At 45.7% G+C, this 23,444-nt stretch overlaps 1 protein-coding gene across 1 annotated transcript; it reads left to right on the forward strand.

Annotated features, from left to right (window-relative positions):
* The first annotated feature begins 5,104 nt into the window (after positions 1-5,104).
* On the forward strand, positions 5,105-22,684 carry C1H3orf14 (chromosome 1 C3orf14 homolog). Its single transcript, XM_044656809.1, has 5 exons — positions 5,105-5,228; positions 9,679-9,784; positions 11,181-11,307; positions 20,376-20,450; positions 22,239-22,684. The coding sequence occupies exons 1-5, from the start codon at positions 5,153-5,155 to the stop codon at positions 22,368-22,370; spliced, it is 516 nt and encodes a 171-aa protein (XP_044512744.1). The 5' UTR covers positions 5,105-5,152; the 3' UTR covers positions 22,371-22,684.
* Positions 22,685-23,444: the final 760 nt, after the last annotated feature.

Here is a 23,444-nt window from a genome sequence, read left to right on the forward strand (position 1 = left end):
ATCAAAACTTGTCAGGGACCAATCAGAAATTGTTACCTGAAGTTATGAGAGATGTTTGATCATTTATTCTTGGTAGGAGAAAAAAAGCAAAAAAAAAAAAAGAATAAAATAAGATGCTTTGTTTAGTTTTTCAGTCATATCTGACTCTTCCTGACCCCATTTGGGGTTTTCTTGGCTTCTGCACTGGTTTACCATTTCCTTCTCCAGCTCATTTTACGGATGAGGAAACTGAGGCAAACAGGGTTAAGTGACTTGTACACATACAGCTTATAAGTGGTTGGGGCTGCACAACAACAACAAAACTGAATAATGATAAAGGGTGGAAATTTCTTTTCTCACTCTCAGCCCCCCAATAACAAGTGCCTTCTTCACATAGGCTGTATATGTATGTTATGTGTGCTTGTGTATTTTCGTATGTGTGTGTTTTACCTCCTAAAGTTGTAAAGATCAAATGAGATAATGGATATTAAGCACTTTGCAAACTTTCAAACCGTATACAAATACCAGTTATCGTTATTTAATAAATAAAATGTAGTTTGATTAAACTTCCTAAATTTACCAAATGCATATCCAAGAAAAGGAAAAAAAATCTTGTCATAGAGTCAATAGACATACATCTTCCTCAGTACTTGCTCACTATTAATGTAAAGAATCCAAAGGATGACTAATATAAAGGTTTTGAGCAGTATTAGAAATTATTTATTTTAAATTAAATTAATTGTGTTTCTTCATTCTATTATATACTATTTCAACATGTGCATAGTCTATTTAATTATATTATGAATTTAGAACTTTCAAAGCAGTTTTCTCATTTGAAGTATTTCACAATTAATTCAACAATGTCTTTCTCTTTTAAATCCAGCCTATCATTTCTTTCTCTCCCTTCTTTTTTATATTTTTAAAGCTTATTTTTATTTTATTGAATAATTATGAAAAATTTTCCATAATTCATATTCTTTCCTTCCCTTTTCCCCTTCCTCTCCCATAGCCAACACACAATTACACTGGGTTTCGCATGTGTCATTGATCAAGACCTACTTCTATATTATTGATATTTGCACTAGAGTGATCATTTAGAGTCTACATCCCCAATCACATCCCCATCAACCCATGTGATCAAGCAGACGTTTTTCTTTTGTGTTTCTGCTCCCACAGTTCTTCCTCTGAATATGAATAGTGCTCTTTCTAATACGTCTCTCAGAAATGTTTTGGATCATTGCATTGTTGCTAGTAGAGAAGTCCATTACAATCAATTTTACCACAGTGTATTCATCTCTGTGTACAATGTTCTCCTGGTTCTGCTCCTTTCACTCTGCATCAATTCCTGGAGGTCATTCTAGTTCACATGGAATTCCTCCAGTTCATTATTCCTTTGAACACAATACTATTCCATCACCAACAGATAGCACAATTTGTTCAGCCATTCCCCAATGGAAGAACATCCCTTTGTCTTCCAATTTTTTGCCACCACAAAGAGCTCGGCTATAAATATTTTTGTACAAGTCTTTTTCCCTATTATCTCTTTGGGATACAAACCCAGCAGTGGTTTGGCTGGATCAAAGGGCAGGTAGTCTTTTAGCACTCTTTGGGCATAGTTTCAAATTTCCTTCCAGAATGGCTGGATCAATTCGCAACTCCACCAGCAATGCATTAATGTCCCTATTTTGCCACATCCTCTCCAACATGTATTACTTTCTTTTGCTGTCATGTTAGCCAATCTGCTCGGTGTGTGGTGGTACCTCAGAGTTGTTTCAATTTGCATTTCTCTAATTATAAGAGATTTAGGATACTTTTTCATTGCTTATTGATATTTTTTTTATTTCTTTATCTGAGTATTGCCTATTCATATCCCTTGCCTGTTTATCAATTGAGGAATGGCTTGATTTTTTTTGTACAATTGATTTAGCTCCTTATATATTTGAGTAATTAGACCTTTGTCAGAGGTTTTTGTTATCAAGATTTTTTTTCCCAATTTGTTGCTTCCCTTTTAATTTTGGTTGCATTAGTTAGTTTTTTTTTTGTACAAAACCTTCTTAATTTAATGTAATCAAAATTTTTTATTTTACATTTTGTACTTTTTTCTAACTCTTGTTTGGTCTTGAAATCTTTCCTTTCCCAAAGATCTGATAGGTATACTATTCTGTGTTCACCTAATTTACTTATAGTTTCCTTCTTTATATTCAAGTCATTCATCCATTCTGAATTTCTCTTTTGTTTTTATCAAATTGTTTTGATGACCACTGCTTTATAGTATAGTTTAATCTCTCTCCCTTCTTTGGCCTTCTCCTGAACATCTCTCCAACTTCTGCTAATTCTGTCCCTTTGCATTATTGCCAAGCTTTCATTTTTACATCCACAGAGATTAGCAATGAAATGTTCAGATTGAGACAAACCTGGACAAAGAAAAAACCCACCCCCTGCCCTCCAGGAGTTTACAGTCTAATGGGGGAGACAACATGCAAACAAATGCATACAAAACAAGGTGTATATAAAGAGGATAGACAATAATTACTAGAGGGAAGGCAATCAAGAAAGGCTGGGGAAGGCTTCCTATAGAAGGTAGGATTTTAGTTGGTTCTAAAGGAAGCCAGGGAGGTCAGGGGTCAGAGTGGAGAAGGGAGAGACATATACAAAATGCTTCCTGTGGCATTCAAAGCCCCTCAAAACCTTTTCCTCTCCTATCTTTCTAGCCTCTCTCCCTGTGCTCCTCTCCACATACCTTCCTATTCAGTCACCCTGGCTTGTTTCACCATTTCAGGATTTTAGAGGACCTGGACCTACTACTTGCCAGACACTACAAATATTATCTCATTTGATCCTCACAACAATCCTGAGTGGTAGGTGCTGTTATTACACCCATTTGACAGTTAAAGAAACTAAAGTAGGTGCTGTTATGAACCCTATTTTACAAATGAGGAAACTGATACAAATGAACTGGAGAAGGAAATGGCAAACCACTCGGGTATCTTTGCCAAGAAAACTCCAAATGGGGTCACCAAGAGTCGGGCAGACTGAAAAATGATTCAAGAATAAAGTACTTCCTTACCACTCCTAAACATTCACCCATCCTTCTTGGACCTGCACTAGTAGAGGGTACAATGGGGAAGAACCCCTGGAGACAAATTCTGGTTCTATTACTGACTATGTGACCTTGGAGAATTGGGGTTTAGGGGATTGAATTTGGGGCTTTACCTCCTACTGCATATAAATGTTCTCTAAATGGGTGCCTTCTGAGGGTAAGTCAGCAGGTGTAATTGAGGACTGAAAAATCACCCATACACAAAACTTACATTTCTAAAGTCATCTACTGGATGAATGAAATCTGGGCATATAGTTATCTGGTCCTTAGACTCCGATGGCCAGGGGCATGATTGCTCAAAAGATGGGCCCCCCGTGGAAGAAATCTTTCAGTTCAGAAAAGGTTCTTCCAGGATTGTTGCAGGGAGGGAGGGTGGGAGAGACTTGCTTTGGGTTGAGATTAGTTTTGCAGAAAGCAAAGCAAGAGCTCTTTAATAACTAGTCACATCAGGCAAAAATAGTGATTAGGAACTTTTTTTTTTTTCTAGCTGAGACTGGGAAGAGGGAGGAGAATGATTCTGTCCTGCACTGCTTAGCAAAATAAAAAGGTCCCTATTAGCCAGACAAAATTATATACACAGAGATAATATTTGAAGTTAGGATAATGCAAGTATATATTTTTTAACAAATACCCATCTGTGAGGAAGATAGAGTCATCAAGCCCCACAATTTTATTATCTCTAGAAATGTAATCTTTTATAATTTTGTTTTCATATTGCCCTCATTTCCCACATATATTTATTTAATATTTGCATATTGTTATATAATTTGTGTCTAATTTATTTATATTACAATTTGTATTACAAATCCTCTTAATTAAAGGGATAGAGAGATCCTTTTAACAAAGATTACTTGTGTGTGTAATATATATTCATCTATTAGAATCATGCCTTGTAACAAAAGATTTTTAAGAGAAAAGTAGTTCCATAAAACACAACAACTGTGTCTAATAGCATAGACACCTGGAGTCAGGAAAACTTGAGTTCAAATCTAGCTGTGTGATCCGGGGTAAGTTATTTAACTGCTGTTTGCCTCCGTTTCCTCATCTGTCAAATGAGCTGGAGAAGGAAAAGGCCAACCACTCCAGGAGCTTTGCCCAAAAAAAGCCCAAATGGGGTCATAAAAGAGTCAGACAATCGAAAACGACTGAACCACCACCACAGAGGCAGATAGAGGAAAGCGTTCAGCTTGGACAGAAATACTGGCTCCGGAAAACAGTGCCTGGGCTTCCTCGTCACTTCGGAGCTCCCTCTCTTACAAAATGAAGTGATGGATGGGCTCTGAAACCCTTTTCCAGATCTAAAAGTGTTATTCTATCATTTTTGGCTTGGCTTGGCTTCCTGGGCAAGATCCCGAACCCGCGCTCTCAGTTTCCTCCTCCGTAAAACGGGCAGGTCGGACTGATCTAAGGGCGCCACGCCACTCGGTCACACTAGGTCAGTGTGTATGCATGGGCCAAGCGAGTGCCGTGCTCCAGGCTGCAGGTCCTGCCCCAGGGATCTACCTGTCTTATTAGAGGGGAGACGACTTGCCCCTTGCGATGCACAAATGAATCGGAATAGGCAGCCAAGGGAGGGCGCTAGCCCTGGGGAGGGGTGGGAAAGCTTTCGCGACTTGAAGGGAGCCAGGGAGGTCTGTGGCGCAGGAGATAGTGGACGTGGGGACGCTCCATTGAGTCCAGCGCCCTCAGCCGGCCAACCCTGTCTGTGCAGCAGTCGTGGGGGAGGGACACCGCGTTATAGACCCAGGAGGTGATTGAAGGGGGAGGGGCGTGTGTGACATGGTCTGATTTAGGAGGTCTGTGTGGCCAAGTCAAGTTATCTAAAGTCTCTTTGCTTCTCTTTCTCCGTTCGTAAAAAAGAAGTCCAATCCTATAACCTCCTCAACTTCCTGCAGTGTTTAGAGAAAGAGCACAGTTCTGACTCCGCGCGCGCTCCTCTTGTACCGACGTGCGGCGCAGGAGGCGGGGCCTGCGTCATGACGCCACCGCGCAGTGCGCGCGCAGACGCAGGCCCGGGGGGAGGGGTCGCGCATCCCCGAGGGGAGGCCAAGACCATCAGTCCAATCTGGGGCCATGCTCAATTCTTCGGAGAAGAACTCGGCCTCGGCCGCGCATCCTCTGGCGGAGGCCAGAAGGGGGGCCCGCCGAGGTAGGGCGGCGCTGGGGGACGTCTGGGCGCGGGTCGCCTTGCGTCCGTCGACGTCTGAGCTTCGTTTTGTCCATCGAGTCTGCGGGAGAGGGCGGGGAGGGGCCATGGAGCCCAGCCCCTCTTTCAATGGATGAGGAAACTTAGGCACAGGCACTGGGCCCCGGCTTATTGAGGGCCAAGCCCTGGGGAGGCCGAGAAGGGCCAAACCACAGTCCTTGCCTTCAGGGGGCTCCAGGCTAACAGGGAGCGAGAAGATTCCAGGCGTAGACTAGAAGATGGGGGTCTTTGCTAGGAACAGTGGTGGACCAGTGACCTGGAGAGAGCAGAGGTGGGTCAGGTAGAGAGGGCTTGAGCTATCCGATAGGCTTGTGTAGGAGACTGTTGAGTGGGAGACGTGGGAGGAGAGTCACACGGTCAGGTCTGCACTTTAGGAAGAGCAATAGAGGATGGATTGGAGAAGTCAAGGACAGACCAGCCCCCTCCCCTCACCCCCCAAAACCCCTAGCAGCTATTTCAGTAGTACAGGTGTGGGGACCAGGATGGGGATGGAGAGGAGAGAAGGGGTGTATTGGAGAGCTGCTGCAGATATGAAATTGATGAGAGATCCTAGAGGTGAAATCCACAGAGATAGAGGTGCTATAGAGGTAAAAGTGGTGGGAGATGCGGTAGAGGTGAAATTGATGAGATGCTGGAGATGAAATTGACTAGCCATGGGGGGGGGGGTGAAATTGACAAGCCTTGGCACCATTTTGGATATGGGGAGTGGGTGAGAGAGAGTGAGGAGTCCAAAATGACACCTAGATTGTGAGCCTGAGGCATGGGGAAGATGGTGTAGCTTTCTACAGAAATGGAAAAGACAGGAATAGGAAAGAAGGCAAAGTTTAGTGGGGAAGATAATGACTTCCCTTTTCGGACATAATTATGTTGTCCAGTAGACATTCAGAGACTCAAGACTAGAGGTTAGGAGAGATGTTAGAACTAGATAAATCTGAAAATCATCAGCATAGAGATGATAATTATCTGGGGGGCTGGCATTGCATAGTGAAATAGTAGAGGGAGAAGATGGTCCAGGAAGTAGGCTTCAGGAACCCTCATGATTAGTGGATGTAACCTAACTGAACATTTAGCTTAGAGACTGAGGAGTTGAAGGGGAACCAGGAGAGAACAATGTCATAAGAGGAGAGTAGGAAAAGATGATAATTCACCACGTCCAAGGCCATAAAAGTCAAGGATAAGATTGACAAAGGCCATTAAGTGGATTAAGAGATCTTTGTTAACTGTAGAGAGAGCCCTTTCAGTTGAACAATGAGGTTGGAGGCCAGGAGAGTTAAAGAGAATAAGATGAAAGGAAATAGAGGCACCAGATGCCGATGGCCTTTTTCAGGATAGAGGGGAGGAAGATACAAAGGGCAATCCTTTGGAGAAAATGGAATGGAGAGAGGTCACTTAGGTATATGGAGGAGGTTGCCTTGGCAAAGCAAAGGGTCCCTTAGTCATTTGACAGGAGGGAGGAGAAGGCTGTAGGGAAGACTTCTGAGCAATGTGAGATAAAGAGGAGAGATGTGGGAGCTCTTGTTTTTTTTGTTTTCTTTTTTTTTTAATGAAATATGAGGTGAAATACCCAATAGCAATGATAAGAGTGGGAAGAGACAGGGCCCTTGGAAAGGACAAGGAGGGCTGTAGAGATTTAACCTGCTGTGGTGAGTGGGATTGTGAATAGACAAGGGTACAGAGAGAGGAGATGAGCTCTGATCAAGGTTACATACCCAGGATGTCCTAAGATCATCAGTTTAGATCTGGAAGTAATCTTAGGAGGCCATGAGTCCAATCTCATTTTGCAGAATGAAACTGAGGCACACAGAGGCAAGTGGATTGCCCAGGGTCATACAAACAGTATCTCAGGGAGAATTGGAAACCAATTTCTTCCTGATGCCAAGTCTGGTGCTCTGAACCTTCCTTGAGCGCAGGGACTGTTTTATTCTTGTCTGAGTCCCTAGGACCTAGCATTGCATCTGACAGCAAATGTGTGTTGATTGTGTTATTCTCCCATTTTTCACCCTACAACAGACCTATTTATGTAAATTCACCTGCTTTGTTTTCCATATATGGAAACTGACCCAGAGATTCTTGGTTAAATGACCTTTCTGTGGTTGCACAGCTAGTGTTTAGGGCATCTGAACCCAAATCTTAGTTATTTTGGATGATTTTTGTTTGTTTTTTATCTAAAAAGATAAAATAATGCATAGTGGGCTGAACTTAAAGACAGGGAGCCATGGGTTCATGTCCTGTCTCTGATAGATTCTGGCTGGGTGACCCCAGGCAAGACACATCTTAGTGCTCCAAGTAGCTTCCACAAGAGAGTTCTTAACCGGGGTCTGTGAGAACTTGTTTTTGACAACTATATTTCAATGTAATTAGTTTTCTTTATAATGTTAACATTTTATGCATTTAAACATGTAATTCTAAGCTTAGATTTCACTAGACTGCCAAAGGCATTTCTAATACAAAAAAAGTTAAAAAAACAACAGAAAACTTCTCCAACTAAAAAATGTTGCAAAGAAGTTAATCTGCATAATCTGGATCTTATGAGATAGTAGGAGTCTTGGGCTAGACTTTGAAGGACCTGGTTCCAATTCTGTCTCCATCACTTAATACCTACAAGACCAATAGGCAAGACACCTTACCCTCTAGACTTGTTTAGGAGAGCCATCCTTATATAAACAGAGAGTGTTGTATTGGGAGTCAGAAAACAGATTTAATTCTTGCCTCAGACATTTACTAATCAGATGGCTTTGGACAAATCACAACCTTTCTGGGCCTCGGTTTCCTCACATCTAAAATGAGAGTGTTGTACCTGGTAGTTTCTTAATCTCTCTCTCTTTCTCTCTCTCTCTCTCTCTTTTTCTCTCTCAACCCTTACCTTCCATCTTAGAATCAATACTTAATATTGGTTCTTAAGCAGAAGAGAGTGGGGGTTAAGTGACTTACCCAGGGTCACCCAGCTAGGAAGTGTCTGAGGCCAGATTTGAACCCATCTCTGGACCTGACTCTCCATCCACTGAGCCACCTAGCTGCCCCCTGATCTTTTTTTAAGTTAATGAATCCAATGTAGTTTTCTGGAAAAGGAATTCCACTGCAGCCATTTCTTTCTGTTAGCATCTTCTTTCTCTATCCTAAGCGGGTCATAGAGGGCCTGATCAAGGGTGCTTAAAACATTTGGGATCCAGAACTAAGAGCTAGAAAAGATGGTGGGTATCATCTCCAAAGCCTGCATTTTACATATTAGGGAACTGAGGGCTAGAGGTCACCTAGGGAGGAAATAGTCAATCAAAGAGATGGTTATTGTAGTAATAACTGACACTGAGATGCTGATTTAATGTTTGCAAAATGTTTTACATGTGTGGGTGGGAGGGGGGAATGTGGTCTTTTCCCCCCATCTCTTTTATACATTCTCTTACATCCATTATTTAATTTGAACCTCACAGCCACCCCTTGACTTGTGCACAGGTTTTAGCCCCATTTTACACATGCAGACTCCGACAAGGTAAATAACTTGTTCAGGACTTTCAGAAGTGTGGCTCAAAGCTAGGCCCTTCTGACTCCACTTTCAGCCCACTCTTCCCTATGCCCTGCTGGCTTTCAGTACATATTCATGCAGGTGTTGGGTGACTTGAATTTGTCAGACTGCACAAAGAAGAAATGGACTCAGTAGGCTTTGGTGATTGCCCAGGGGCAGTAGCCTTTCTGACCCCTTTCAAGTATCTTTCTGCCCACAAACATGCCAGAGTTTGGCTAGTTTGCCAGTACCAGCTGGTGTGATACCCTAGTAGGCCTCCTAGCAAGCAAATCAGCTTCTTTGTCAAATTCCTTCCCAAAGGTGAATATGAGCATCCGGGGTGTGAGTGCAGGTTACCTCTCACTGCTAGCAAATGACCAAGTTTATCATTTACTCTGTAGGACCTAATATGCTGTTCACTTGAATTTACTATTTGTCTCTTGGCATCTGTCTCATCTTAAAAGAAATAACTAGGGATTTAAACACAAAGTTTATTATTCTCTTTATGGTCTTCTGTTTAAAAATGTTGCATATTTACCCAAGGATGTCATATATTCAATTTAAGCAAAATAGGTGATATATTTTAATGCTTTTATTAAATGCTTATAAATTTTAACTTGTGAATTTTTCTTAAGTAAATATTAAACATTGGAAGAAAGTTGGAGCCTCCCAAGAATCACACAGCAGCATGAGCACATTCTAGGAGTTGGAACATTTTGTGATGTCTGTCCTACAGCTGTAATGATGAGTCCTTTTTTTCATTGTTAAAGCGTTAACTCGATCTGGAAAGGACAAGTACATTGGCAGTATTCCAGGTGGCCACTGTTTCTGAGCTTACTACCTGTTGTAGCTTGAGGGAAGTAATTTTACGCTTCTGTGGTTTTTGTTTTTGAGCTGGAACAGAAAACTTTCACCAACATCAAGGAGGGCCAGCGGTGGAAGGAAAGATGATGTCCTATTTTGCTAAAGAAGTTCAACTTACGAAAAAACATGAAGAAATGTAAGAATTTTAAGGGCTCTCTGAATATCCCAATTGTATTAGTTTTACTTAATTCTTGTGCACTAGGAAATTTTATGTGACAGAAAGTGTTCAATTCCATTCTTTCTCACACTTGAATTAGTACATGTCAAGAAAAGGAGAGATTCCACTTGTTTTATTTCTTTTAGATCATGATGTCCATTTTTTTCCTTGCCAGAGTCCTAGTAGATAGAATACTGGGCCTAAAGTCAGACTCTCGGCTTACATCTTGCCTTGGACTCTTATTAGCTGTGTGACCATGGGCAAGTCCCTTGATCTCTTTGACTCTTAATTTCTGCATCTGTAAAACTGAGGTAATTCAACATCTTTTTTGTCTTTCTAAGTGTTTTTGTGAGGCTCAAATGAGATGTTTGTAAAGTGCTCCATAAACTTTAAAGCCCTATTTGAGTGTCAGCTATTCTTCTGTAAAGTTCTGGATTCTTATTCTATTCCCAAAAGCTTTCTAATCAAGGATTGTAGTCACATCTGTTTTGGTACTTCTTGATTCTTTCTGCTACAGAGCATCCTACTCGTGAGTTTCCATTATTTTCTAAGTACTGGCATCATGGCTTGCTTACTATTAATTAACATTAGAAGACTGAATTATTGATTACTTCTGAAATAATGCTTTGCCAATGAGAAATGTCCATGTGTGTGTACAATATTGACATACAGCCTAGAAACAGTATTCTCTGCCTAATTTTTATAATCCTACCTTTAAAGTTTCTCTTCTTAGTTGTGTGTCTGTATACATATTTTCATATCTACATACACACATATATACCCAATACCATCATCTTTCTCCTAGGAAAAGAAGAAAAATATTTTTATTGCTTCTTCAAGCATATGGAAGTTTAGCACAATTCTAAATGTGTAACATCAGATTCAGGGGGTACTGAAGTGTTAAACAGAAGGTTTCATGTAGCAAGTTAAAAATCAATGTTACGTATGTGTGTGTATGTGTGTGTGGAGGTATATATATGTATGTATGTGTACATAAAGATATGTATTACAGTATATATTTTCACCCAAAATTAAAACATGTCCTTAAAACTCCAAAATAATTGCACAAGAGCAAAGAGGGAATTGGAAAAACACAATCTTGTACATATATTACACATAACGAATATGATAATGAAAATAAAAGCATTTTCATGAGATTGACCCAAAAAATCCTATTGGAACCTGGTCATCTTAAGTAAATGGCCATTCAGACCTCCTACTTCCTTTCAGATTAATTCTGGAAGTAATTGGCCTATAATATCAGGGGAGTCGTGAATGAGGAGAAATTGGAAGGTTTCTTAATGAATTGGGAATATGGTAAAGGAGAAGGTTTCACTGCATTTATTCGATGTGCTTACTTTATTTTTTTTTTAAGACTAGCCCAGAGATTACTGTTACTTCAAGAAATGGAGAATGATCACAGTAATCAGAAGACTGAAAAAAAGACATCTCACGTAAAAGCAGCGCAGCTGGCCCAGAAAAGGAATCAGAGCCTTTTGCAGGTAAGTTCCTGGAATGGCCGGGATGTAGTTGGTTTGTAAATGTTCTGAAACTTCTCTTTGTGTGGTTGAAGTGACCGAAATAATTTGAATTTTTAAATTCCTTTGTGTGGAGGAGCTGATAGCTTTGTACAAATATCCTTTGATTCCTCTTGAGTCAGATAAGTAGAAATATTCATTTTACTCACTGAGATGGAAAAACTGAATTTTACTTAAGGAGATTCTTTCACTTGGTTCTGTGTGGGGATGAAATCAGGCTTGGTTTGGCGCAGGACCTCCTCTTCCATCAGAGTAGCGCTGACGTCTGATTCCATCTCTGTAGGGTTCTTCCACAAGATACAACTCTCTGGCCGAAAACCCCTTTTCAGTGAATTTAAATGAACTTGGGCGGAGGGTGGCCCGAGTCAGCCTCATCCGGGTGTCTGCCTGGCCACCCACGTGGTGGAAGATCCCTGCGGGGACTCTGGGACTTGGTGTGTCCCCGACTTCCCGATTTCAGAAGATGCCGGGAGGGGCCCGCCTGTCAGGTGTGGGTCCTGTTTGAAGTTAGAAAGCGAGGCTTTCCCTTGGGATTTTCTGGGGCCATCGAAAGGTCCGGGAGGCCGCGGCGCCTTCTCCTTCTTGTCTACGTTGGTCAGGAGCGTTTCGGGCCACCGTCACGGGCAGCCGAAGTCTCTTCTGCACCACGTGTCTTCCTTGCTTAGGATGTTTGCAAGATCCTATGAATTTGTCATGAAATGGCAAAAAGAAAAAAAGTTCCCCTAGACCGGCCGCGCCTGCCAGGTGGGTGGCGTTCTGTCCTCCAGGGGACTCTCCGGAGTCTGCTGTTAGTCAGCAAGTATTTACGGAAAGCGGGCCTCGTGCTCTGCCTGGGGAAAGGAGAGGCATTGAAGGTTAAACCGCAAAGAGGGGCGGAAGCCGCGGAGAGTTGGAGAGCTGAGCTAAGGCAGTGGCGGAGGGGTATGGGCCCAGGAATCAGGGGCCGGCCAGGCCTAGGAGGGGAGCAGTGGTTGAGGGCTGAGCCTTGGGCAGGCGGAGCAGTGGGAGGTGGGGCCTGGGTGGGCGGGGCTTGAGTCCCCCCCCCCCACCCTCCCCAGGTAGGAAGCCCTGAGGCGCTGCGCTGCGTGGCCCCTGGCAAGCATTCCTGAGGAACCAGCTGCCCTTATTCTGCCACCAGCCTGGAGCTTCTGAGAGGAGAGCAGAGCAGAGCAGGGCCTGGCCTGAGGGGAGGGCAGGCGGGCCTGGGGCCCTTATCAGTAGGAAGAGCCTGGCCCCCTGTCTCCCTCCGCCTTCCCGCCCCCTGCAGGCGCCATTTCAGAAAGCTCCCAGGAAGGCCGCTCCCGCAGCACTGATTGACTCCTCTTCAGGGAGCCAAGGAGAATGCCTGTCCGTGTGAGGGGGTGCGTGGCCTAGAATGGAATGGACTCTCGGCATCAAGCTGGATGGAGAGCAGAGCCAGGAGGCCGCGAGTTCAAACCTGCCTCACACGCTTCCTGGGAGACCCTGGGCCGGTCCCATCACCCCCACTGCCTAGCTTTTCTGCCTTGGAACCAATACTTGCCCATTCTAAGACAAGGTAAGGGTTAAAAAAGTATAATGGGATGGAATAAGCGTTTGTTCCCGGGACTGGACGCCCGGGCAGATCCTCGTCACCTTGTGTGAAGGCCACGTGCTGACTGAAAGTGGAGCCCAGACTAGGGTCATTAGAGTGAAGGAGAAAGAAAAACCAATCGGCCAGCGACTGCCTTAAACTAAGTCTTTTCAGCGGAGGCAGGAGAGCCGGCTTAATGATTTCCCTGGGGTTTACCACGGGCCCGCCTGCATCAGCCTCCCGGACTTGGCGTGGGCATTCGTTCCGCTGGGGCTGTGCTGTAGCCTGTGGAGAGCGGCGCCGGGTCATGCCAGCCGTCTGTGTCAGAGGCAGAACTTGTTTTAGGTCTGCCCACCCCACGTCTGGCTCTCCAGCCCGGACACCTGGCTGCCTTTCCGTTCTGAGAAGGAGATAAAGGAGAAATTGGGCATCGGGCCCTTGTGGGGCGGCAGGGCAGGGCCCCTGTGGGGGAGCATTTCAGCCGGCTCCGGAGAGAGGACAAGGGCACCCCGGGCCCATTTTACCCATTTTGTGTTGAGGGTATAGACGGGGGTTGTCATCTGGGTCAGGCCTTCAGCAGCTGATACTTACCAAGTGCCTGCAGTGTGCCCATTATTGCCTTGTGTAGCTCAAAGACCCCAGGCCCCACCGGACACAGTTCATGCCCCGAGAGCCTGGAGCCTCACTCACCATAGACCTCCCCACCACCCCCCTGCTCTAAAAGTGGCCACAGAGTGGTCAGCAGGCTCCTCCCAGAAGCCCCCCTTGCTCACACTTCCCTTCAGGACATGACCCGCAGGGCAGCAATGAGGGCTTGACCCAAGGTTTGAGTGAGGGGCAGGAGACTGCTAGAACCCCCTCAGCCTCACGTGCTGCCTGCTTGGCTGTGCCAGGCGGTGCCCAGTGAAAGCTGGCCGTGTCCTCTGGTCTCAGGCTCTTCTTGCCCTCCACTTGCTAGGAGTCTCCTTTGATCACGGGCTATTCTGAACGCTCTCTTGCCAGTGCGCCATCTCTTGTGAGGTCCGAGCAATGCTAACATCTCCTCATACAAGTTAGGGCCCTTTTTTTTAAGTGAGACTTGGGACAGCTCGGGGCCTCTGTGGATGGAGGGCCAGGCCTGGAGATGGGAGGACCTGGGTGCATGTCCAGCCTCAGACACATCCCAGCTGTGTGACCCTGGGCCAGTCACTTAGCCCCCATTGCCCAGCCCTTACCCAACTGATTCTTAGGTAGATGGTGAGCGTTTAGAGATAGCAGTTACTGAGACCTCATAGACTGCTGCTGACACATCCTCATTGGCTGAGACCCTTCTCGGAGGCTTAGTGGTGGCTCGCCACGGACAGCCTGGAGAGGAATCATTCCCTGGCGTAGAGGCCGTGTCCTACCGAACATCCTGGTGCTGTTCTGGCTGAGGAAGTCTCCTTCTGGGGACTGTTGAGTGGTCGCCACCCTTGGTTCTGCCAGGGGATGCTGGCCCGCGCCAAGCCCAGCCCAGGGCAGTGGCCATCTTCTTCCCACCATCTATGCTCCTTCCTGGGTTCTTTCTTATCACCAATCAAAGACTGGAACAATGTCCTTCTGTCCAAGCCTCCTTGCTCCAGGCTGTCCTGTGAGAGGGTGCCGAAATAATTTCCCTAAAGCAGCATTGAGAGGTCACATCTGCTTCATATTTTTTTAATGACTTGCTGTGGAAGATTTTTAGAATTAAATCAAATTTCCCCCAGAATTGGAGCCCCAGCTCCATGTAGTCAGCCGAGTAAACAAAACGCCTGCTCTTTGTACACCTGTGTGGACCCAGAGATGGCAGCGGTCCTGGCCTTAAAGAAGCCTCGGGACAGGAGATATTAAGGAAAAAATGAAGTGGAAAGGCTTGGGATGGACCTTCAGGTTCTCCTCTGCTCTCCCCTCGCCCTTACCCAGAGGCCTGGGTCACCTCTGGCCATTCACTGCCTGGGGATTGTGGAGGATCACACATCCAGGCTCTGTTTATTCTTCTGTATGAGGGGATCATCCTATCTAGACCACAGCTGCTGATGGCTTCTGGGGAGCTCCAGGGAGAGTTTGGTACGCTTTCAGGGGCTCCACCTGTTCGTTGCTTTAGCCTCCTCTCCTGTCATCACGGTGTTCTGCTGGACAGGGGTTCAGGGATCACCCCAGAGGACGCCCTCACTGTACAGCTGGCGAAACTGCTCAAGACAGAGGCAGAATCTTGCGACCCCTTCTCTTTCTCCTCTGCGTCCTTGGCAATGCGGCTTAGAGGGAGCACTCACTCTTATTGGAGTCATTTGGACGTGGCCTCATCCCTCTGGGCAGAAGCCTTGCCCCGGACTGCTGACTTGCACTGGACACTGGGCACTGGGCACTGGGTACGCCAGGGCAGCTCACAGCTAATGTTTGAAGATCCAACCGGTGACCATCAGGCCTCAGTGACGGAGCAATGGCCCCATAATGGGGGTGAAAGAAGGCTAGATTTTCTTCTAATGACTGAAGCCAGGCTTAACAGAAAGATGGCTCTGAGCACAGCACTTCTCTGAATTTCTCTTTAAAAAGGCCAGTGGTGATGGCTGAAATAATTTCTCTTTCTCTGTGCTTAGCATGACTGACCGGATAGGGTGAAGCCACAGGAGGGCCAATGTATGGGAGAGAAAAATAACAAAATAAAGGGGACCCGAACCACAGGGTGCTGAGGCAAGGACCATGCAAGCACTGACTGCATGGTGGCCCCTGCTTATTGGATTTTTTTCCCCCTAAACCCTTACTTACTGTCTGTCTTACAACTCTAAGACAGAAAGGCAAGGGCTAGACAAACAAGGGTAGGTGACTTGCCCAGGGTCACACAAGTTTGTCTGAATCTTCACATGGTGCTAGCAAAAGGCTACACAGCAGTAATAGAAAAAGAAAATTTGTTACAATGTGCAATTGATTAAAAAAAATCATTAAAAAATAAGAAAGTAATAGAAAAAGAAACTGGTAACTTTCATCTCTAAGGATTTAGTTCTGTGGCAATCTTCTTATGGTGAATAGTAATCCAATCAAAATGAACTGTATGAACTGGAGATAATTGTTCAGTATCAGCCAGATCTGGGAATTCTGAATTCATTTTTAATGAGGTTGCTACCCAGTGATATAGAAGTGTTTGCATTCATAATATGCATTTCCATTGGTCTCCTTTCCAAATTTAATTTGTTAAAAATGAGAGCCTGAATTCACTCCAAATTTTGTGTATAGTTTTTTTGTGTGTTTTTTAAAAAAATATTCCTAATGCTGATCTCTCCCATCTACTCCCATCTTTTCTAGCAGGTCCACTAGGATTCCTCCCACAGTTTTCAGTTTATGCCCATCTTCTCATTCCTTCTCTGCTGCCCACAAATGGGCTGGAATTCCTGCATCCTTGAAAAACAACAGCAACAACAAATACCCTCCCTATACTCTGCCATTCCTGATAGCTTTGTCCAGGGTATTGCCTCTATTTTTCAGCCAAATTCCTTGGGAAAGCTGTCTATCCTTGATCCCTCACTCCCTGACTTCTTATTCTCTTCTACACTATTCGTTTTCCAGCCTTTGCCCTCTTAAACCTCCCCTGAAAGTGCTCTCTGCAGTCACTGGATGATCTAGACAGCGCTGGGGCTTTCTTCTCAGCCATGTGCTCTCTCCTCCTAGGTCCTCTCTCCTAGTTGTCACAGTCTGCCCTTTCTGGTTCTTCTCTGTCCACTTGCTCCTTCTGTGTCTCTGTTGTTTACTCACTTACCAAATTGTGTCCGCTCATTGTAGATGGACACCAAGGCTCAGTCCTGGGCTCTTTATAGATTCTTTTCTTTTTACCTTTCTCATCCATCATAGAATCAATACTGTTGTTTGGTTCCAAGGCAGAAGAGCCCTCAAGGCTAGGCAAGGGAGTTAAGTGACTTGCCCAGGGTCACCTGGCTGGAAAGTGTCTTGAGGCCTGATTAGAACCTAATCCCTCTGACCCGCAAGCCTGGTGCTTTATCACCTGTGAGCCTCCACCTCGCTGTCCCAGTACCATCTCTCTTACACTGTTTGTTTTCTGTAGAATTTCCAGACATGAGATGCAAACCATCCTTTTTCCAATCTCTAGTTTACATATAGGTGACCGTCTAAACAGTCTAATATGAACATACAAGATAACTTGAGTTTAAATTTAAGAAGGGAAAAAAAAGGAACTCGGAATAGGCACATGTACATATTCCTCTAAAAGTACCAGGAAGGCCTCCGATGTCCAACAATCTGAAGCTTTCAATGAACAACAACAAAACCCAACCTTTTCTTCTCTTTAAAGTTATCTTGAGGGTATGATACAGATTAAAGAATGCTGGCTCTGAAGTCAAGAGGGCCTGAGTTCAATTCACTCTTTAGACACTTTCTGACTGAGATCCCTGGAAAACTTACTTCACCTCTTCCTCATTTTCCTCATCTGTAAAAAGGGCATGAACTGGTACCTCCTTTCCTAGGGTTGTTGTGAGGATAAGATGAGATCATATTTGCAAAGCATCTTGCAAATCTCCAAGCATTTAGTGGTCCTGGCTCTTACTGTTAACAATGTCTGCTTGGAGAGAATGTGCTTAGATGCCTGACAGTGTCACCAAGGTAGAACTGCCGGACGGACAGAAGGGACGATAGTGTTTGGGATGTGCTGGGGAGTGTGGGAAGGCCTTGGCAGCAGAGCTGATGAGCCTGGGCACTTGGGCATCGTGGCACAGCCATTTGAAGGAGGGGAGTGAAGGCTGGTGTCCAAATCGCACCTCTTCCTCCTCTCCGTACCAGTGTCTCTTCTTGCAGTGGGGGCTCTCCAAGGGTAGGAATGTCCTCACTTTTGTCTCTTGGCCCCCAGTGCCGGGGCCTCGGGAGCTGAGAACACTTCCTCAGAGCAAACGTGAGTGGTGAATGGTGCTGGAGCCTTAGGGATGGCTATCCCAGTGTGGGGGCCAGTGTGGCCCCTCTCCCTGCTCCTGGGCCGAGGCCCCTTCCTCACTGGTGGCAGCCCTGTTGGACATTTGATGCCCATCACCCAGACCGTTTTCTGCTTCTCTGTCATTACTATCCATCTATGGGGGATGTCCTTCACTTGGATGTCCCCAGCATTCCCCCTCCTTCTGCTTCATGATGCTTTGGCTCCTCAAGTCTTCCCATGTGTCTGTTCTCATCATAGTTGCCACTTCTTGCTGGGTAAATATATTCCCTTACACTTTGAGAGCCCCAAACAGTGCCTACATGGCTGCCCTGGAAAACTCCGTGGTCAGTCCTGCTGGCTGTTGGAGCCTTTCTTCTTGTCAGCGACCTCCTTGGGGCCTGGGCCCTGCTTTCTCACACAGACAACTGGGGTAATTTCTGGATCTTCCCCATTGACCTTCCTGCCTGCATTTTCTCCCCTCTCTCATCTGGCCTTCTCATTGCTGCTAAAGTAATCCAGATCTAATTCTGTGCTCTCCGGTGCAAAAACCTGCCATATAAACTCCGACTTCCAATTCAAGACTATGAGGGAGCAGGTAGTTGGCTCAGTGGGTAGAGAGGCAGGCCCAGAAATGGGAGGTCCTAGGTTCAAATCCAACCTCAGACACTTCCCAGTTGTGTAGCCCTGGACAAGTCATTTAACTCTTATTGCCTAGACTTTATTGTTCTTCTGCCTTAGAACCAATACAGGGTATTGATTCTAAGACAGAAGGTAAGAGTTTTGTTTTTTTTAACTGTCCAAAATTAGGCTCTCACTTCTCTTTTAGACCTTATTCTGTGCTGTTGCTGAGCTCTTCATCATTGCTCCTTTCATCCTGCTCTCACATGCCTGCCTTTGAACCTTGTACAGATGGACCCTGCTGTCTGCCCTCTGATAGGTCCGCGGGCCCTCAGAAAGCTCCTTACTTTGACCAGGCCCTGGCACACAGAGACAGAACAGAAACCTTGGGTCTGTCCACTGAGTGCCCTGCTAGATAGACATCCTTCCCCCTCACATTTCTCCTACCCCTCGGGTTTTTTCTGCCATATTCTTATACCATTGCTCCTCTCTACCCGATTATCTAGCGTCCTGCTCATAAAGAACATTTAATAAATGCTTGCTGAGTAAGACTGAACTATATGAAATCTCCATTTTAATAAGTAATTTTTGATAATTATACTTAGAAAAATTATGTCAGTTTATGATTACTAAGAGTTACATGTTTTTATTTCTGACTCTAAGTCTTTGCTTTATTGAAGTCACAAATCTTTTTTACTAAGGTCCTCCGAAAACTCAGCAGGCCCCAGTCAGGTTTCTGTTGTTATTTTGACTTCACAGTGTCGATAGCTTTCAGCTTTACATTTCAGAGAGAGGACAGGCAAGCTGTTTAATAGGTTTTCTATTCCTAAATTGACTCTTTCTTCTTTAAATCTCCTTCCTCGAGACAGCAGGTGCAGCAGTGGTTGTACAACTTTGGGAAGTCCCTTTAGGGAATTTCCTGTTTTTCCCTTTTACTCTTCACACCCATTCCCTGCTCCTGCCGCCGCTGCCATCTGCTCCCTTTTTTCTCCTGTTCAGCATTGGCTTCTTCACACCCCACTCCCACGCCCCTTCCCATCCCTCTCCGTCTGTCCAACAGCCCTGTACTTAGATTTCTCCAGTGTTTGTTCAGAGATCGGAGAACTTTCCCTTTTTCTAGCAACTTTGGAATTTCAGAGAGTTTACACAGATTTATTTTTTGCTTTGTTTATTTCAGCCAAGACCTGCGTGAAGGTGGCTCTAGGGGGGTGGGTGGGGGCGTGGGGGATTAGGTGAAGGGAGGCCAGCAAGTTTTGGGTGTGTATTAGCTCCTGGCCAGGGTCAGTCCTTACACTGTCCGGGGAAGACCCTGCCCAGCGGTAGGGAAGTTCTGCTAGCAGAGTTGCCTTGGACTCTGGGAAGTTTAAACACACACATGCTTGTGCCCGCAGCAGCCAAAGCCTGCTGAAGCTGCTCGTCTTCCTCCAAACGAGGCGCTCCTGCTGCCTCCGGAGGCTTTTAGGCCTTCCAGACCCGAGTCTAGAACTCGCTTCTCTAAGACAGTCCCTGAAAGGCAGCCATTTCTTTACATTTTCATTTTTGATCCATAAACAATGTGCCAGGGTGGGACAGACCTCCCCCCCCACCCCCCGCTGCCGCTTGCACCCCTCAATCGGGCTGACAGTGCCACCAGCCTGTGCTGTGAGGAGGCTCGTCTGACATCCTCCATACTCGCATCGTGTGGGTCCTGGAGGCCATTCACATGGCTCTCCGGCCATTCAGAACTGGCTCCAGAACTTGACTCTGCCCTAAAGGAGTTGGGCTGGGCTGCCGCAGACCACAATTCTGGGGCTCACTGGCTCGGTTCAAAGTGCAGAATGTGGTCCTGGACCCGTGGCGGGGTCGGGACCTCTCTGCCATGTCTCTGCCGCAGCGCGGCGAGCTGGCCTCGGAGGCTGTGTGCAGCTTCACGTCCTGGGACGGCCTCCCTGAACAGACTCATTTCTCTTACAGGATATCAGAGCACTAGAAAAGAGGTTTGAAAAAGAGGCGCACGGACGGCCACCTCCCGAGCTGACCAACCTCCAGGTACAGGCGGGGGGGGGGGGGGCTGCCGGGCGGGAAGCGGCCACGCTGCGCTTTGGAGGCTGTAGAGGAGGCTTCCGATGGGACTCAAGCGGGAGGCCTGTTTGTCAGAGGCTTGTTTACTGTCCGCGCCTGGCGTTTAGCTCAGGAATCTAAGGTGATGGCACAGAGACGGTAGTGAGCGTTTCACTTCAGATCTGCGTCCTCTGCTGGATTTAAAAATAGCTCTTCACAGTCTCTTCACAGAAAGTTTTAATAAGTGGCCTGAATATATGTTTGTTATGGAGTATGGCTTCTAAGTGTTATATTCTGTGAAGCTCAGGAACAGATTGGGGGAAAGTTTGGCAGAAACATACATTATTTGATATACGAAAATGTTCATGATGAAAAGGAATTGATTGCAGGGCTTGGGAGAGATGGAGGTTATTTTTCTCTCGGAAAGATGGTCTTTGTCTTAATACTCTGCGGCTGCCTGTGAAGCCGGGCTCTCGTGTTTGGGGACATTTAACCTGCCCTTCGGCTCCCCTGGGTGCCCTGGATGGCCTGGAGAAGAACTCGTGCTGGGGATGGAAGAAGGCTCAGCGCCATGCACTGGGCAGCCTCGGGAGCGCCATCATCTCGATGGGCCTCTCTGTTGGGGTCCTCCTGCCTCCCTCTTACCCGTCCAGGTCCCACACCAGACGGGCCGGCCCCAAGCCCCAGCCGGCGTCCAGAACCAACCCTTTCCTTGGCTGGCCTTGCCCAGCGGGCACTTATATCGGGCGGCCGTTCAGATCCAAGTGTGCGCCATGGGATCGGGTCGCCCTGTGCTGGGTGACTTTTCTAAAATCTTCCCAGTGCTGTTTCTGTACAAGAGTGAATTTCCCGCAGCTGGGAGGACACGAACATCCTTCTTGTCTGAATCTTGGGGGTTCTGGCACTTTTTAGCCTCAGCGCAGTAACCCTGAGAGAGCCTGGTCCTGGTTGGCTCATAGGCCCTGAAGGTGCTGTATGGACAATTAGAGGTGATGAAGCCAGATGATATTCCCAGCTAAAGGCCTTGGGGGGCTCCCTTGGGGTAGGGCTATTGGTGTGCAAAGTCATGCTGTTGACTTTAACATCCTTAGATTATTCAAGTCACAGAAAAAAAAAAACTGTACATTGAAGAGTATTTCTCTAAACGATAAAGCGTGGATCCTATGCTTTCTCCATAAAATTCCCCCGGAGCCCAGGCTATAAAACCGTGCCAACTGTGATTTGTTGCCTCATATTTTAGCCTGTCCATAAAAATGAAGTTCAAAGCAGTTTGTTTTTATGTTTCAATACGAAGTTTTCATCCCGGAAAACCCATTTTGTTCTTGACTTTTCTTATGGCTCCTTGAGGAGGGAGACTAGGTTTTGCCCCTTTTTTCATCTCCAAGGCTTAGCATGGTGCTAGGCACACAATGGGTGCTGCTTAAATGCTTCCTAACTGATTGAGGGATGAAAAATACCAAGCAAAGAAATGGACCCTGTTCCACATAGCCCATTCAGTCAGCCACAAGAGGGCGCCTCAAAGCACCACAAAACTTTATCAAAAACCTGACATTCTGCCAACCTCTGTGGTTTTGCTGAGAAATTTGAAAATTGAGGAGTAAGTAGCCAGCTTTTTTCTAAAATTAACATAAAATGTTCTTTCGGGAGATCGCATTCCACATATATATGCATGTATGAGTGTGTGTCTGTATTTAAGGGAATAAACATTTAGACTGTTTTGAAAAGCCAAGTTCCATTGCTTGTTTTGCTTTTTCCTTTTGGGTTTTGTTTTTTCAGATTCTTTACTGGGCATCGGTAGAAAAACAGGCCCCCAAGTGGGAGCAGGCTCTCCTAGGAAGAGCCCGCCGTCCAGCTGGTGTTAGAAGTTGGAACCAGGCAGGAAATGACCTCCAGAAAACCCCAGAGTGAAGACCACCATGAAGATGCCCTTTCTCCCGGGCCCCCAGGGCAGCACACCTGCCCAGAGAGCAGAACGTCCTGCACGTTGTCTCCATCCAAAGGAGGCTGCTCCTACAAGGGAATGTGTTCCTGATCCATTGGACAATTGGGAGAATTTTAAGATTTACTGGAAATGTTGTCAAATCAGGATTGAAAGGCGTAACCGCCTTTTTTAAGAATGATGAGAATTGGTTTTACTCGTACTCTGTTATTTCCTCAAAACTTTTAGGAGTGTCAGAGAACATTTTGAAAGATGACCTGATTGAAATAAATGGTTAAATGTGTCTTGTGTGATTTATTTCTTTTTTAAACACTCTCCAGCCCCTAACATTCCTGTCTTGTGCCCATAACTCCTTAAGACAAAGAGATGTGATTATTTCAGTTCCTTTACTACTTTCCACCCGTGAAGGAGAAAAACAACAGAGGGGTTTGCCTAGCACCTTCTCTTTGCACAGTACTTTCTCCAATTTGGTTCCTGCACAGATTCTCTGCCAGAGCCTCCAGAGGAAGGTTGTGTCTAAGCGCTGACCAAATCCCCCCCTGGGAAACCAAAGGGACTTGTCCAGGGTCCCAGGCCAGCAGGTCAGTGGAAGCCTCATATTCCCAACCCTGAGCTCATATGCCTTGCTTCATATAGACCACTTTGTCTCACGTGCTACAGAAAAGCAAGAATGTCCCCATAGACATCATTTTTGTTCTCACAGTTTAACTCTGAAGCATGTTGGTGCAGAGAACTGAACCGCAGAGGCCAAGGCTACCCATCGCCAGAAACTAGCCTGCCCTCGGTTGTACTGGAGGGACTTGGACGTATTTCAAGTGACCCTATTAGGATAGGGGATCCTAATAGGATTTTTACTTGGTTTTCTAAGGTTTGCCTCTATTATCGAGGAGACTAATGGGCTCTTCCCTCTCTTTTCATCTTTTAACTGTCTCTTCCCTCTCTTGGAGTTCTCAGTGAGCCATTTGTTCATAATTCCTAAACAATATAGCTTTAAAACTCATTCCGATGCTCCTTAGACTGCTAGTGGGAATATAGAGTTCAGG

Source organism: Gracilinanus agilis, chromosome 1, assembly GCF_016433145.1.
Source record: "Gracilinanus agilis isolate LMUSP501 chromosome 1, AgileGrace, whole genome shotgun sequence".
NCBI lineage: Eukaryota > Metazoa > Chordata > Mammalia > Didelphimorphia > Didelphidae > Gracilinanus > Gracilinanus agilis.

What these genes read in the sequence shown, in the direction of transcription:
- C1H3orf14 (XM_044656809.1), top strand. Translation starts at nt 5,153, where the DNA reads ATGCTCAATTCTTCGGAGAAGAACTCGGCCTCGGCCGCGCATCCTCTG. An exon ending in ACGAAAAAACATGAAGAAAT is followed by an intron (nt 9,785 to 11,180) that starts GTAAGAATTTTA and finishes TTTTTTTTTAAG; the next exon opens with ACTAGCCCAGAGATTACTGT. An exon ending in GGAATCAGAGCCTTTTGCAG is followed by an intron (nt 11,308 to 20,375) that starts GTAAGTTCCTGG and finishes TTTCTCTTACAG; the next exon opens with GATATCAGAGCACTAGAAAA.